Genomic DNA, 17847 nt, shown 5'->3' on the forward strand with positions numbered 1-17847 from the left:
ACAGGCTCTGTAAATTCTGTATTGCTGAGTTCAGATCAGTTAAAAATGAAAGAAATGGCAAAGAAGCAGAAGTGAGGTGCAGAGAAGACAAAAAAGAATGGTAGAGAAATTTCCAAAGGCACCCAAGAGACTGAGGTCCCTGCCTTGTGAGGGACCATTGTTCTCAGGCTTAATTCACTCACTGTTTGGTTAGGTTTACCAAAATTACTTGATTCAGTTTTGGAAAATATCAGAGTTTAGGTTAAAATAACCCCTTTCAAAATGTGTTTGAAGCTTCTCCCCCATTTTTGGGTTACCACGTTGAGTCTCACCTCATCTAATATATGATTGACTGAAAAGAAGTGACAGAAAAGCAATAAGAAAATCACATATTTGTGATGTCACAAACAAAGATAGTCTGGGAAAAGGTAATTACGAATGCAATTTGTTTTTATATATACTTAAATTTCATGGGGTTTTCTGGTGGCCTCTGCTTTTCCACCCCCCACATTTTCATATCACAGACAATATAAAATCCACCACAGTAAGTAAAGGATAACTGTTGTTTGCAACAGAGTAAGTCTGGCGATCATGCTCCATAGATGGGAAACATCCTAATTAAATACAAGCTAAGGAATTTAAATGATAAGCAGGACACCAAGTGGTCTATCAGTGGGGGATTAAAGCCAGCATGTTGTTGATGTTTTCTGGATGGCACCATGACATCCACATCCTTAAGGTGAAGATCCAGGCATAGGGGGAAATGTTGGGGTGGACTGTGTATTAACTTACCTCTTTGTTGTGCAATAAATATGGGTACCACAAAGAGCTCCCAGCCTCACCCGGAAAACAAGGGGCATAATTATAAACTATAATAAACTATAAAGCCTTACATCATCTGTCGTCAAAATCTCAAAGATAAAAGAAGAGAAAAGCTTCAAGCTGGAACGCTGCTGTTTTAGAACAACACAACTGTCCAGAAAGCACAGATGGCAGAAACAGCCCAATGTGGTTTTGAGCTGTTGCCCCATTCACCGTACTCACCCAGCTGGCACCATCTGACTTCTGCTTCAGAAACTGAAAACCCACTGGGGTGGTTGTCATTTTCAGAGTGATGGTGACGCCATCCCAAGTGCATTGAAATTAAAAGAGACTGTGCTGAAAAACAATCTTTCTTCTGTCACATTTTCTGATCAGGCCAAAAAAATCAAGTACTATATTAGATTTGCAGCTCAAAACGAGTTAGTGCTAGAATATTTTATTTTGAGTTTCAGTCAATTACTATTCAAGCGGTATGAACACCATCACATGTGTCTCTTAATCTAGTAGACACAACCGTAATTGAAGTAATCCAGAAGACGATCATCGACATCCTCCACAAGGAAAGCAAACCACAGGAGGTCATTGCTGAAAAGGCTGGCTGTTGGCAGAGTGCTGCATGAAAACATATTAATGAAAAGAAAACTGAAAAAGAAATGGACTGCTACTCAGTGGTCCAAAGTTCTCTTTTCAGATGAAAAAAATTTTTTGCATGTGATTTTAAAATCAAGGTTTTCCAGCAGGACTTCACCTCTGCCAACACAGAGCCAAAACTGCCACCAAATGGTTTGCTGACTGTGATATTACTGTGCTTGATTGGGCAGATAACTCACCTGATCTGAACCACATAGAACCCAGTGTGGAGTATTGTGAAGAGGAGGATAAAACACACTGAACCAAAAATACAGACGAGCTGAAGGCTGCTGTCAAAGCAACCTGGACTTCAATAACACGTCAGCAGAGCCGCAGGCCGGTCGCCTCCGTGACACACCACACTGATGCAGCAATTTGTGGTAAAGGAGCCCCAACCCAGTATTGAATGCATAAATGAACATACTTTTCAGAATTTGAACATGTCTGTGTTGTAAACCATCTTAGGAAACATTCTTATATCATACAATACTGGATTTGTGCTATAAATCATACTTAATAAAATTAAAATAAAGACTCGACATATTTCACTTTACATGTAATGAATATAGAATATATGAAAATTTACCTTTTTGAATTAAATTACAAAAAACAAAATAACTTTTTTCACAATATTTCATTTTTGGGGACTGCTGTCTGTATAAGCAAGAGTGTGGACTTCCATTTTCAGTCAAACAATGGATGAATGCAAGCCGAGCTAAGAGCATCAGATCTTTATTTAGAGGCAGAATTGTGGAACATCTGTTTAAAAATACAGGTTTTTGTCTTTTCTCTTGAGCTGAATTTTACTTGGTACAACATTTGCTGTACCACATACAGTCAGGGAATAACTATTTGATCCCCTGCATATTTCACCACAAAACCAAGCGTTTAATGGTTTTTCTATAGTTCCTTTCCTCGAATCCTCTCCTCACATCTTAGTCCTTCACCCCAGAGATGCAAGTGGAGGAGACATGAAGAGATGGAAGTCAAGGCAAAAGGTATCTAACAAAATGAGGCCTCTTTGCCTCAGAGTTGTTGTTTCAAAGTGACATCAATTAGCACAGCTGAAACATCCTTATTGTTTTTTTTAGAGCTACACCGCTACATTTTTATGATCTCTGTCAGATGAGCAATGTTCCTGACGACTTACAGTATATCTTTACTTAGAATTCAATTCACAATGTAGCATATGTAACACACAGATGCCATACATTTTGATTTTTTAACGTACACGCACATGCTGTGAAGTGAAAAAGAGATGACACTGCTCCCAACATGGTTTGTGTATTCCAAAACACTTCTGCAAAGCATTTAGCAAGGATATATCTATGCATCCTCACTAATGGCTGTCCCGGCAAGCCTCCTCTTTCCTTGAGCTTCTTACCTCATCATGCATTTTAGGAATTGAAACCTCTTTCAAGATGATGCGTCAAGATGAATTTGGAGGTCCCAAGAAAGAGGACGAGGACAGAGGAAGATCAAAATAGTAAAATAAAAAGAGCCACTTCCACAAGCCACTCATAGTTATTTTAAAGGTAAAGTGTAGCCTATGACAATAAAATGCATTTGTTTAGTTTTCTATTAATGGCAATAATTTAGTAGTGCTAGACTTGTATTTATGGAAACTACGTTAAGGATAATCTCAGTGCTGAGGCCTCCCTTCATTATTATGGAGGCTGTTGCTGCTGGGACCACAGGTGCAGCAGCTCATCCGTGTGAAGTGCACACTGACACTCACACACACAGAAAGACCTTGATATAACAGCTACATCCTGCTTGGCAAAGCAGCTCCACGAGTATTTAGAAGATTCTTTGTTGTGCTGCCACTTCCCCTTAGTTTGGATGCAGCAGTAGAGAGAAGCGTGTGCTTGTGTGAGACGCTGACTTTAATCAGAGAATGAATTGGTGACCTAATAAAAGCCTTATTGTTGATGTGAGGACTTCTTGTTCATAGAGGTCGGCAGTTAGCTAACCTTAACTGAATATTCCCTCCCTTACAAAGACGAAATGGATTGAAAAAATAGCAAACCAGCCATTTCTTACTACTGGACTGCTTTCTCTAGTTTAGAGTCCTCAAGAAAACTGTAGTATTGCTCACAGTACAACTTCATAAATTTAAAGAGGTTTGATGTTAATGTGGGTACAAAGATAATGCAGCAGTGTTCTGCTACCTGGAGCCAGTGTCGGTACTATCCATCCATTATCTATACACCGCTTAATCCTCATTAGGTCACTGGGGTCATGGGGGGTTGGAGTCTATCCCAGCTGACTCAGGGTGAAGCGAGGGGACACCATGGACAGATCACCAGTCTATCACAGGGCTACATATACAGACAAACAGTCACACTCACATTCACACCTACGGACAATTTAGAATCACCCATGAACCTCAGCATGTTTCCGTGGGAGGAAGCCGGAGAACCTGGACATAACCCACACATAGACAGATAGACCTTTATTGTCCCCAAGGGGATATTCATTGTCACAGGCACTGTCAGGTGCATACAAAATACACATATCGTAAACAGTAAAACACAGGACAATAAGACAACACACGTGCTGGTGAGAGATGGGTGGGAAACATGCTACAGATGATTAAGAGCAGCAATGGCAGAGGGGACAAACCTTTTGCTGAATTGCACCCGTTTCCACCTGAGAGTCCTGTACCTCCGGCCAGAGGGCAGCAGGGAGAAGTGAGTGTGGAGGGGATGGTCTGGGTCCCTGACTGTCTGAGCCATACGTGTAACAGCTCTATTGTTGAGGTGGGAGAGGTCTATGGTGGGCAGATTAATCATTTTGGATGCTATGTGTGTGATCTTAGTGAGCGTATTTCTGTTGGAGATGTTGCATGCTGAAATAGCAGGGAGAGCACATGCACAGGGAGAACATGCAAACTCCATGCAGAAAGATCCCAGGAAGACCGGGATGTGAATTTTGTAGCTGCAAGGCCAAAGTGCTAACCACCAAGCCACTGTACAGCCCAATGTCAATACCATATTTCTAAAAAAAATAAAATAAAATTCAGAACCTGAAAAAGTGCAGTATGTCTGTTTTTTAAAGTGAAGCAAATCTCTTTGCTATTAGCTGGTAGAGCACACACTGAATTGCACTTTCTTCTCTTTCTACCCAGCAGCATCCACAGGTTGGGAGGAAAAGAATTGAGGATGTTCCAGATGCTTCATAACCCACACTATGAACTATTGTGGAAATGACCTGGAAGGTTTACTTCTGCACTGATGGTAAGTGAGGTAGTGGCTCAGAGCTTAAAGCATTTTGTTCTAAACAGAAGATCAGGGATTCAAGTCCCAGCACCACCAAGCTGCCACTGCTAGATCCTTGATCAGGGCCATCAACCCCGGCTGTTTTGAACTTCCCTCGGGATCAATAAAGGACCTACCTACATTTGAAATCACCAGCTTACATACGCTGTTTAAAAACACATAACTGTTTTTTCTCATTCTGACATTTAATCAGACTAAACTTTTTCTGTTTTAGGTCAGGTATGACTACTAAAATTATTTCTAGTTGCTAAATGCCAGAATAATGAGAGAAAGAATTTTTTCTTACTTTCTTCAAAGTCAGAAGTTTGCATACATTTCATTAGTATTTGGCAGCATTTCCTTTAAACTGTATGACTTGGATCAAACGTTTTGGGTATCCTCCCACAAACTTCTCACAATAATTTGCTGGAATTTTGGTCTCTTCCTCCAGGCAGAACTGGCGTAACTGAGTCAGGTCTGAGACAGTTGTGACATTTCCTCGTTCCTAAAAATTCCACAGTCAACTGTCAGCTGTATTATAAGAAAGTGGAAGTGAGTGGGAACGACAGCAGCTCAGCCACCAAGTGGTCGGCCACATAAAGTGACGGAGCGGGATCAGCAGATGCTGAGGCGCATAGTGCCAAGAGGTCGCCAACTTTCTGCAGAGTCAGTCGCTACAGACCTTCAAACTTCATGTGGCCTTCAGATTAGCTCAAGAACAGTGCTTCAGCAGAGAGCTTCATGGAATGGGTTTCCATGGTCGAGCAGCTGCATCCAAGCCATACATCACCAAGTGCAATGCAAAGCGTGGGATGCAGTGGTGTAAAGCAGCCGCCACTGGACTCTAGAGCAGTGGAGACGCATTCTCTGGAGTGACCAATCGCGCTTCTCCATCTGGCAATCTGATGAACAACTCTGGGTTTGGCGGTTACCAGGAAAGCGATACTTGTCGGACTGCATTGTGCCAAGTGTAAAGTTTGGAGGAGGGGGGATTGTGGTGTGGGCTTGTTTTTCAGGAGCTGGACTTGGCCCCTTAGTTCCAGTGAAAGGAACTCTGAATGCTTCAGCATACAAGACATTTTGGACAACTCCATGCTCCCAACTTTGTGGGAACAGTTTGGAGCTGGCCCCTTCCTCTTCCAACATGACTGTGCACCACTGCACAAAGCAAGGTCCATAAAGACATGGATGACAGAGTCTGGTGTGGATGAACTTGACTGGCCTGCACAGAGTCCTGACCTCAACCCAATGGAACACCTTTGGGATGAATCAGAGCGGAGACTGAGAGTCAGGCCTTCTGGTCCAACATCAGTGTGTGACCTCACAAATGTGCTTATGGAAGAATGGTCAAAAATTCCCATAAACACACTCCTAAACCTTGTGGGCAGCCTTCCCAGAAGAGTTGAAGCTGTTATAGCTGCAAAGGGTGGACTGACATCATATTGAACCCTATGGATTAGGAACGGGATGTCACTTACGTTCATAAGCGAGTCAAGGCAGGTGAGCGAATACTTTTGGTAATATAGTGTATTTGCTTAAAATTGTTTGAACAGATGAACATGGAACTTTCAGGCATCTAGAAATTGTACCCCAGGATGAACTAGACTTGTGGAAGTTCACAGTTGTCTTCCTGATATTTGGACTGAGGTCTTTAGATTTTCCCATGTCACACAAGGAGGCAATGTATTTGAGGTATGCGTTAAAATACACCTACAAGTGTGCCTCCAATTGACTCAAATGTTGTCAGTTAACATATCAAAAGCTTTCAAAGCCATGACATTATTATCTGGGCCTTCTCAAAGTTTGAAGGATTAGTAATCTCATGTCAATTTCTGACTTTGAAGAAAGTAACAAAAAAAAATCTCTCTTCCATTATTCTGGCATTTAGCAAATAGAAATCATTTTGGTAATCCTTACTGAACTAAAAAAGGAAAAGTTTAGTCTGATTTAATGTCAGACAGTGAGAAAAAAAAGGTTATGTGTCTTTTTAAACAGGGAATGCAAATTTCTGGTTTCAACTGTACCTAAATGCTCCAGAGGTGCCTAAGTGTGGCTGAACCGACCTACCCTCTGACCCCAGCTTCCAAACAAACTGACACATGCAAGAAGGGACATTCCCATTGTGGGATCAGTAGAGTGGCTACTGTCAAATAGAGATGTAACTGGCCATTCTCGTGCTCAAGCCTGTCAGGGTGAGTCAACACAAAACCAGTTTCCAAACAGGGAAGTTGCAAAAGATTCAGTTGCAAAAGCATGTTGAGCAATGATATTACTTTCTTTAAAAATGTCAACACAACAGTAAGCACTAGCCTGGGACGTTTCTGAAATAAATAAACCCTTCTACAGTTTTAATAAAGTAGCTTGATATTCGATGGTGGCATTTTGTTGATAATGCACTGCAAAAACTCCAAATCTTACCAAGTCTGTTTGTCTTGTTTTTAGTCAAAATGTCTCATCCCACTTGATCTAAGATAAATTCACTTAACAAGTGACATTTCAGCGAGATGGAGGGACTTGTTTTAAGACAATGCATCTTAAATATCTTGTTAAGTCAGTCTTGAAATTATCTTGTTTTGAGTTGAATTTTACAAGAAAACTCAAAATAAGTTTAACCCTTGTGCTGTCCTGCAGGTCAGATTGAGCCGTTTTAAAGTTTGAAAATATGGGGGGGGGAAAAATTCACAGCGAAACATTTTCAATATTTTTGTGAAATCTTTGAACATTTTTTGGTGGAAAAAATAAATGTTGAAAATATTTAAGAATATTCACAAAAAATCAATCAAGAATTTTATTTGCAAATGTGGGGGATCATTTTTTTATATAAAATTTTTAAGGGAAACTTTTAAGGAATTATTGGAATTTTCTTCCTGAAGGTTTTGCAAATTATCAGAAATTTGGGGGATTTTTTTTGCTGATTTTTTTTGGATTTTTTTCAAACAACATTTTTTGGTGCCCATAAATGAAGACAGCTTTAGGATCAAAGCATCTCAAATTATGAGGTTATACGAAAGCGAAAATCTATTTTTGAGTGAAAAACTGCTATTTTTTTTTAGCCTGTCTGGCTTATTTTATGATACCTAAGCTTGGCAATCCTGGTAAAATATAGTTTAAAATAAGTTTTCTCAGCTAATTTTAAGATCTCAGCATTCTAAATATCATATCATATTTCAAGGAATCTTACCAAGCCATTTTTCACTTGTTCTATTGACAGATTTTGTCACTTATTTCAAAGTAAAAGTTGCTAGAAATAAGTTTTATTTCTTGTTTTGAGAGGGGGATTTTTCCAGTGTGTTAACACTGTTGCCTCACAGCTAGAATTGTCCTGGGTTCGAATCTTGGCCTGGGATCTTTCTGTGTAGACTTTGCATTTTCTCCCTGTGCAGGTGTGGGTTTTCTCCAGGTTCTGCACATTCCACCACTAACTGTTGATTCTAAATGGTCCGTAGGTGTGAATGTGAGTGTGCTTTGTTGTCTGACTCTTTGTGTGGCCCTATAATAGACTGATGATCTGTCCAGCATGTATCATGCCTTTAAGTCAGCTAGGATAGACTCCAGAATCCCCTGACCCATACAAAGGATGAAGTGTTGTATAGATGATCTGTTACAACTTCCTCTGTGGAAGTATAACCACTATGTCTTATGAACCTTTTATGCATAACAGATAGATTCCTCTTCTTGTAATTCTCTAGTAATATAACCAATCTACCAGTCAGTGTTTCAGAAATCTGCTGAAGTCTCAGATCAGACATGTGCACGTGTAATGCAGAATGAAATTTTTCTGACATCTTGTGGTCAAATGATGCAGTTGCTGGAAGAGTTCTGATTGGTGGTTTTCTCTTTTTCGCTGGTCTTGATGTGTGTGGTGATTTTCATGCCTTTTTGTGTATGTTTAGGGCATTCCGGCTGAAAAGAAAGTAAAATAAAAGTTTCCTTGGGTTTCAATAGGTTAAAAATAGGTAAATGGAAATGACCTCCATCTGAGACAGCTGAGTGTGTTGTTGAAGAAGACACCAACATGTGCATGTCACTGAAATGCGTGATTCCACAATTTAGCCCGGGAGACAGAGAGATGCCCTTCGAGATGAAAGTGCTCAAGCGATATAATGGCCTTCTCCTTTGGGCTTCAGTCAGTGTGCAGAAAGTGGCCTGCCCTTGTGTTGCCTGCTGCAGTGTAATGCAGGAGAGAAGCAGGAGAAGATGTTTTATACATCAGACTCCAGAGTCTCTGAGCCCACTCACGCCTCTGCTGTAGGTGTGCCAATGACGCACACTGAAAAAGTGAGGCTGCATACTATCTGAGGCTGTCTGTCTGTCTGTCTGTCAGTGCTTGACTTTACTGCTTCAAACTACAGTTTTTAACCTGCAGATCATCAATCCCCAAAATAAACCCTGCAGCTGGAATAAAGTTGCGTGTATTTTGGCGCGGTTGTCTTGCAGGAAAGGACAAAAGAATACCCAACCTTGGGGAACCACATAGCTTGAATATCACACATATAGTAGAAAGCTTCTGTCGCTCCCTGACACAAATTGAACAAACCTCCTGACACACAAACATCACTGCACATGCAAAAACAAAGCTTCCATCAGAGAGAGAGATAGACCACCACAGCCCTCTGTGCTTCTGTAGAGGAACAACAGCAAAACAACACAAGACTTTAAAGCTGGCATTTCAGCATATTGTTCTCTTCCAAATGATGTATGAGCAAATAACTACCAAAACTGTCTCTTTTCAACTGTCTTTATTAAAAATGGCTAGAAGGTTGACTACATCAAAGAGTACAGCTTCAATCCCAGTAAACAAAATGCTTGTTTTTAGTAATCTTTACCTAGATTAAAAAAAAAAAAACAGACAATCAAATTGAAAATTATTGTAATGCAGAGAGGCATACTTAGCCCATAACCAGTAGCTGAACAACAATGATATGCAAATGCAAACAAAAAAAATCTTACTATGGCATCTAATGAATATTAAAACAACAAGGAAGCAATAAAGAATTTGGCCTGTTGTGACAATCTGAAGCCAAATGCACAACGAATCTACTGTATGTTCAGCAGCCAAGAGGCAGTGTTCATGAATCCAGTGTTTTTTTGGTGCATGTTTCACAGAGAAGCAGGACCATTGTGGCGCTGAGCACAAGGGATTGATTTTAATGCAACCCTGCCACCTTATGGACATTAGCAGAAATGACACTTTAGGCCAAAGGATTTAACATAACATGATGAACAAATTAAATGTTGCTTCCATTAATAATGATGGCTACGGCCAATTCTGTATTCTTCACAAAGAGAATGCATGATGTGCTGTATGAATTGTAACAGAAATAAGTTTGGAAAAATACAGTAAAACATCACAGAACTAAAACTCTGAGCTGAACCCCTAGTTTTTGTCCTTACTAAGGTTTGCATAACAAAGGCTACCAAACACTGTTTAAGTACTATAAGCACTTTATCAGATATTACCTGATTACCACTGTGGAGTATTTTCTATCACAATATATAACAGCATCACTGCAACATACGTGTTCAGTACAAGTGGCACCAAAAAGTAAAGCAGTTACTGGCTGGTTCCTCACAAAAGTGAATTTACAGACACTTTTATAGAGAAAGAGATTTCTTGTGGCAGCAGTAAGAAAAAAGAGGCACCTAGATTGATTTTTATTGTGTCATGACAGAAGAACAAGACTATTTAGTCTCCCCTTTCCCTCGGAACCCTAAACCACATGGTCAGCTTTAAAAGGCATGCTTTCTTTTTTTAAATCACCAAAATCACACCATTTAGCAGAGCCAGAAACTGTTAAGCTCTTCAAAAAATCTTAACTGTGATGTTGCGCAAAAGACACTTTAGAGTTCTCTGTACTTTTAATAACGGTTGTGTTGAGGAGGTGCAGGACTTACAGTTTTTCACAATTGCTTAAACACAATTTTGAAAACAGGGCTCGGAATTTCAAAACATTACACACAATTAGCACAACCACACACACAATATGGAAAACACTTCAGATCCTGTTCAAAATGAAACACTATTGTAAAAACCATACTATGTTACCATATGAAACACACACATTTCTTAAGGCTTAGTTCTTTTTGAACCAGTTACACACTGCTGTGTTTAACTTAAAACACTTTTGGTAGTTCTACCTCTGGTATCTCAATCTCAATTCTACCTTTGGCAATTCTACCGCTGGACCTCTCAGTGAATAGATTACAATAAGTGAAGTACACAGAGAAAGTGCAAATATACAACAGAGTAAATTCAAACATCACAAGATCAATGCTGCAGACTTTTGAAAATATGATTTAATTTTCTTCATATAACCCCATTCAGTCAACATAGACAATCACAAGAAAACATATCCCAACACTGTAAAACCACAAAATAGAAAAATAAAAATACTGTACTACCAGTACAGGTTAAAAATATGTAAAGAAAATGAAGAAAACAAAAAGAAATCTGAGTAAAATAAATTAAATACTAAATATCTCTTCGCCTAGCTGGATCTGGCCAGAGAATTTCATCTACATTACAGGCAATATCTTCGTTGGCAAGACAACGTGGGAAGAACCGTCTTGAATGACGGATCCATCCTTGCACAGCTGCAGCGTCAATTTGGTCACAAGCCTCTTCAATGGCCTGAATGAGGGGCATCCGAGTCTGGGGCCGGAGATCATAAACTTTCCACCGCCATGCCGAGAAAAATTCTTCAATGGGGTTTAGAAATGGAGAGTGTGGTGGAAGGTATAGGACTGCAAACAGTGGATGGTGCTGAAACCAGTTCTGGACCAGAGCAGAGTGGTGGAATGACACGTTGTCCCAGATGACAATGTAGTGGATCTGGTGCATTTGGTTATTTACTGGGAGGAGGTTGTGCAATCTGTCCAAAAATCTGATAATTTGATCTGTGTTGTAAGGGCCCATATTGGCATGACGGTGGAGGACCCCATTCAGGGAAATGGCTGCGCAAAGGGTGAGGTTACCCCCACGTTGCCCTGGGACATTAATTATAGCCCTGTGGCCAATGATGTTTCTGCCTCTCCTTCTGACTTTACTGAGGCTGAACCCTGCCTCATCGATGTAAATAAATTCATGTGGGATTTCCTCAGCATCCATCTGTAAAACTCTCTGAAATACAGTGAAAGACAAGATTGTGTAGTTCAGCATAGGTCTAGTATGCAGTAAATTTACATGTAAAAATTATTACGTGTGCAGTATGTAACATCACAATGTTAAAGTGAACAATACATACCTCCACATACTCATGCCGCAGCTGTTTGATCCTCTCTGAATTCCTCTCAAAAGGTACTCGACACAGTTGTTTCATGTGAACTTGATGTTTTTGCAGGATGCGTGCTATTGTTGTCAGAGAGACCTGATGGACATTATTGAAAATGGTGTTGTCACTAATAATTTTGGCTTGAAGTTCTCTGAGCCTAATGGCATTATTGGCCAAAACCATGTTTATGATTTCTGTCTCTTGCTCTGGTGTGAATATAGGGCCCCTTCCTCCTTGTCGTTCTCGGCCCTCAATCCTATGTAGAAAAAAAAATACATGTAAGCTATTGTAAAATGACACAGGAAGAGGTATCAAAAGTGCCGATATGGTGCATACAATACAGCAAGCAGCTGATTACTGTAACTGTTGACAACTTTTTTTTTTTTACCCATTTTCTTGTCGAAATGTCCTTATGACAGATGCCACTGTAAATCTGCTAAGATTTGGCTGAACTCTTAGTCCAGCTTCCCTCAGCATCAATCCATGATTCACGACGTGATCAACTAGTGTTGCTTGAATCTCATTAGACAAATTTGGTCCTCTTCTTCTTTGAGGGTGTTCTCCTCCTGCTTCAGGTGTTCCTGTTCCTCTTCCTCTTCCTCTTCCTCTTCCTCTTCCTCGACCTCTACCTCGACCTCTACCTCTACCTCTACCTCTACCTCCTGCTTGTCCTCCACGGAGTCCCCCTCTCATCCTCACTTGTCTTCCACTGGCTGCTTCCATTTTGGTGGAAAGCAGGTGAACTCACCTGTTGCATTTTTATAGTGCTCAAACCTGATTGGTGTGTCTACAATAAAGCAATCATGTGTTTGCACACCTGATGTGGGTGTTTAACCAAATGGCTCATGGGTGTGGTGATTTGTCCATCAGTGCTGTGGAATTGCAAGGAAGTGACATCATGATATATGTCTGTGTCTAATGTATACAAGTGTGTTTAGCAGGAAAACATGATTCTTTTCTGTACAGGGGAGTGTATTACAGTTGAACAAAAGAATATAGTTTTTAAAATTCTACAGTAACATATTGATAATATTATGAAAAAAAAAAAAAATTTTCATGTCTGTTTCTGATGTGTGGTTTCATTTTAATCCCCAACTATCAAAACATACATTTCAGTTATGGTGAAAATGAAAAAAAGAAGTTTTCATGGCTCCAAACTCCACAATCTTTTACATATTTAACTATTTACAACCTCTACAAACTTTTTCACTTTACTCCATGGGTCAGCTCTAGAAGGTTGTTTCACCATGCTGAATGTATCTTCCAACAACTTGTTCATCTGTACATAATTTGTGAGCCATGCTGTGTTTATTTTATTGATCCAGTATGTTTTATTTTCCACTCGTTTTTTTCTTGTCGTCTCCTCTCTGCTTTGTGGTCAAAGTAATTTAATATTTAGTCCCAATTGGAGATCATTGAAATAAGCATCAAACAATGAATCAAATCATCTGTATGTGTCCTTTGCATTGTCTTCATTAGCAGCCTGCTAGCTCAGTTGCCATGACAACGTGTTATTTTCCGAATCTCTGTCTCAGTAGGAAGGAATTCTGGAACTCAAGTTAAACTTTTGAATGCTCAGTGAATTTTGTTTCTGGACAAGGACACAAGCAAACAAGGACAGAAGCATCAAACATCTTCTCCCGAGAGTCAACACCATTTCTGACAGCCAACCGACAGAAAAGACATCTTTTTTTGACAGCTTTCTTTTCCATTAAGGTAAGTAAATAGTTTTCTCATAACAAAATACACTTTAAACATGAGCTCGACTTTCAGTACTGAACAAACTCTATATTTTTAAATGAACATCGAAGGCAAACAATCCAGTTTCCTTCTTACCAAAGCTCCACACTTGAACACTTTAATCAAATATAAGACACATTTTAACCTCAGTCTTGCATAACTGACCTGATCTTTCCCAGAGAATCTGAAAGTACACGTTTAAACTGTAACACTCCTCTTCTGCAGTAATGACAGCTGAAACCTGAGCTATACTATAGATTTCATTTGTAATATGACTTTTTCTGCTAAATCAGTTTGAGTATTCTGTGTAATATTTTACTTTCAGGTGTATATAGAGGGCAATACTTTGTTTTTCAGCCCTAATATTTAGCTTTCATGTTTCATTACTTAGATACCGCCCTACAGAAATCCATCATGGAGCAACCGATGAAGAGAAAGCTGACCGATGACACTGAGATCTCCTCTGAGTGCATGAAGATGAGGATCTCTGACATGACGCCCCTCAGAATAACCTCAGACTTCTCCTCTTCAAAAAGACTCGTTGAAGTTGTTGAGACCCCGCCCAAAGTCTGGATCATCGGGTCCAGCTACATCCGACGAGCGGAGGACGTGGCCCCCAAAGAGTTCGGGGCCAATCTGGGTCTGAACGCCAGAGTCCACTGGTTTGGCAAAGGAGGCCTGAGATGGAGCGGCGTCATTCCCCGTTTCTACGCCGAGCTGGCCCAGCAGTCTCCCCCCGACGTTTTGGTGGTTCACGCTGGAGGCAACGATCTTGGACTCGTGTCTCCGATGGAACATGCCGCCAACATCCAGGCTGACCTGGTGCACCTCCACAAGGCCTTCCCCTCCATGGCCATCGTCTTCTCAGCCATAAACGAGCGTAAGGCTTGGAGATACGGGAAGCCTGTCAAGATCAATGCTGACCGTAAGATTGTCAACAGGTACATCAGCAAGACTGCTAGAAGCTTCGCTGGTCGGGTTATTGAGCACCACTCCCTCAGACACTTTGAAAAGGTGTTTCTTCCGGATGGGGTGCACTTTAACCAACGGGGGAACAGAATCTTCTTGACCAAGATCCGTAATGACATCAGGGAGATTCTGCAGCCAGCTGCCCCAAGCAACAGGTAAGTTGTAGATAAAGTCATATATTATATTATTATTGTTTTTAGACGAATTTCTGCTCCACCAACTTTGATTTTCCTTCAAGTTTAACAGCGTAAATCAAGGACATAATAAAATAAAACAACAAAAAAGCTATTTTAGCTCATGTAAAAGTTGAAATATGCATATTACTAAAATACAAAAATGTCTTTATCTTCTGCAGATCATGAAGAGCCAGTCTACACCAGGACACCATTATTTATTTCCTTTCTTTTCTTTCAGTTATTTTGTTCTTTATTGTGCTCATATATATATATGTATATAATAAAAAATATTAAAACATATAAAATATTTGTCAATAATGTACTATGTTTTGTACCAAATACCCTGATATCTTTATGGTTTTCTTATCCTTTAATCTTCCTCAGCATTGGCACATATAATCCCAAATCCTATATTTTACTATTTTAAATTCATTGAGTAGTTTTATTAACCTTCCACCTTTACAGCCAAAAACATTTCTTTGGTGTTTATTTAGAACATAACTGAAGTGCAGTACAGTCCTTCCATCTCAAATCATCAAATTATAATTGCAGTTGTTGCTCGACCACCTCTGATTTACCTGAACATTGGTATTACAGTTTTTCACAATTGCTAAAACACATTTCTTGAAACCTCCACCCATTTTCTCAAAACCTTAAACAGAAATCCAAAAATTCAAACTACATTCACAAAACCTCAGACTTTTCTGTCAAAATCAAAGTATCACCTCAAAACCAGTTCTCTTGTGTTCAAAACCAAACTATGCGTTCAGATCTTACACACAGCAAGTAAAAACATGTTCACCTCAGATCATTCATTAGACACTACATGAAATAACTTAGGACACAGCACGCAGTCCATGTAGTGAACAGAAAATGTATATTTTACTGTAAATGTATTTAGCAAAAAAAAAAAATCATCGAAGTCAAAGTGATATCTAAATTCACTTTCATAACAAAAAATAAATACAAAACAAACTAAACGAAAGCACACTACTGCATAGTCACGGTCATTGAGATTCATTCTCCAACATCTTGTCTTTGTGCGGGGTCTGACCAGAGGACTTCATCTACATCACAGGCAATGTTTTCCCTTGCCAGACAACGGGGGAAGAACCCTCTGGTGGGCCGAACCCAGCCTTGACAAGACTCTGCAGTTATCTCATCACAGGCCTGTTCCATTGCCTCGAAAAAAATTTTTCCCTGGTGTAGGGCTGTTGGTCATAGACCTTCCACCACCATGCAGAGAAAAACTCCTTTATTGGACTCAGGAAGGGGCTGTAGGGTGGAAGGAAAACCTTGATGAAGCGCTGGTTGTTAGTGAACCACTCACAAATCAGGACAGCATGGTCAAACCTCACATTGTCCCAAACTATCACATATATAGGATGCACTTCGTGCTGATTCTGTTGCTCACGTTCAGTCATAACATTCTGTAGACCACCTAGAAATGCCAGGAGATGTTCAGTGTTGTATGGCCCCAGGTTTGCATGACGGTGGAGAACCCCCCTGTTACTTACGGCTGCACAAAGGGTGACATTGCCACCACGCTGGCCAGGGACTTCTACAATGGCACGTTGACCAATTATGTTCCTTCCTCAATGCCTCCTTTTTGCCAGATTGAACCCTGCTTCATCTATGAAAATGTATTCATGGGGCCTTTCCATGGAATCCAGTTCAAACACTCTCTATAAAAACAGATAAAAGAGTAGTTTAGTACAGTAAGTAATACAGAAAGACAGACTACTTCAATAGTGTATTTACAGTATGCACTCCAGATTTACATACAACATAGTTTACAGTACTGTAAAAGGAGCAACTGCAACTACTAGCCTACAGTAACAGTCGGCCTCTGAGCAGACAGTTGTATTGAAAGCATCAGTGCGGAAAGTGTGTGTAGGTTACACTTACAACGAAACATCAGGCTCCTATCCCTGCGCTGCAAGACCGAAAGATTTAGGAAATCTTTCTTGCCATCAGCAGTAAGGCTATTCAATTCAAAATTAAACAGATAAGAACCCTGACAACTGAATTTCCCTTCGGGGATGAATAAAGTAATTCTGATTCTGATTCTGATTCTGATTCTGATTCATCCAGATCTGACAAGTTTTTCTTAATTGTCTTAATAAATACTTTATCAATAATTGATAAAGTAGATTTCGATCAATGCTGTGTTGACATATTTTTTAATGGTTTTGATGTTCAGTAAGCTAATGTTATTGTTCTTCACCTTACACTCCTCTTGTAAAATAAATTAAAGAATCCCGTTTAGCTGTTTTGCACCGAATTGAATGTTAACTTCATTCAGATTACCACAACCACCGCCTGACGAACGTTAAACTCCATTACAGTTTTTCACAATTGCTAAAACACTAAACCCCATTCTCTGAACCAAATTTTCAGAGGCCTAAACTCATTTTTCGAATCAGACACTCTTTTGGCGAAAACTTAAACACTGTTCAGGCCCTATGCTCAATTTGCAAAACTCATCTGCTCTTTTTTGCAAAACCTTAGACACATTCTCAGTCACTAAACACATTTCACAACATTTTTGCAAAATTGTAATCACTGGCAGCAAAATGTGAACACAACTCCAACACAGCTGTCATCTTTTACACACAACTCAAAATGTAACACACATGGTTCTAATGATGTGATCAGACCAAGTGGGAAGGATAAAAGCCAGTTCAGAGTGCACAGGTGGCACATGTGCTTCCATGTACAATGGATGGAAACATACAGAAAGGCAGAGGAGTTCGCGTGAGAGGTGGTGGACGAGGACGAGGAGGAAGAGGCAGAGGAAGAGGACGAGGAAGGGGAAGACCTAGAACAGTCATCACGGATGAAATTCGGGCAACTATTGTCCACCATGTCCTGGTTCATGGGATGACAATGAGAGAGGCAGGACAAAGAGTCCAACCCAATTTGAGCAGGTTCTCTGTCGCTGGCATCATAGGCATTTCTAGCCCATTTTTGGGGGTGCTCAAGCACCCCTAAATTGAA

The 17847-nt window shown here is 40.1% G+C and overlaps 1 protein-coding gene across 1 annotated transcript; it reads left to right on the forward strand.

The window, feature by feature from the left end:
- The first annotated feature begins 14128 nt into the window (after nt 1-14128).
- LOC127530644 (uncharacterized) lies at nt 14129-15095 on the forward strand. The gene is made up of 2 exons (XM_051937919.1): nt 14129-14826; nt 15027-15095. The coding sequence occupies exons 1-2, from the start codon at nt 14129-14131 to the stop codon at nt 15031-15033; spliced, it is 705 nt and encodes a 234-aa protein (XP_051793879.1). The 3' UTR covers nt 15034-15095.
- The last annotated feature ends 2752 nt before the right edge of the window (nt 15096-17847 follow it).

This window comes from Acanthochromis polyacanthus, chromosome 17, assembly GCF_021347895.1.
Source record: "Acanthochromis polyacanthus isolate Apoly-LR-REF ecotype Palm Island chromosome 17, KAUST_Apoly_ChrSc, whole genome shotgun sequence".
Lineage (NCBI taxonomy): Eukaryota > Metazoa > Chordata > Actinopteri > Pomacentridae > Acanthochromis > Acanthochromis polyacanthus.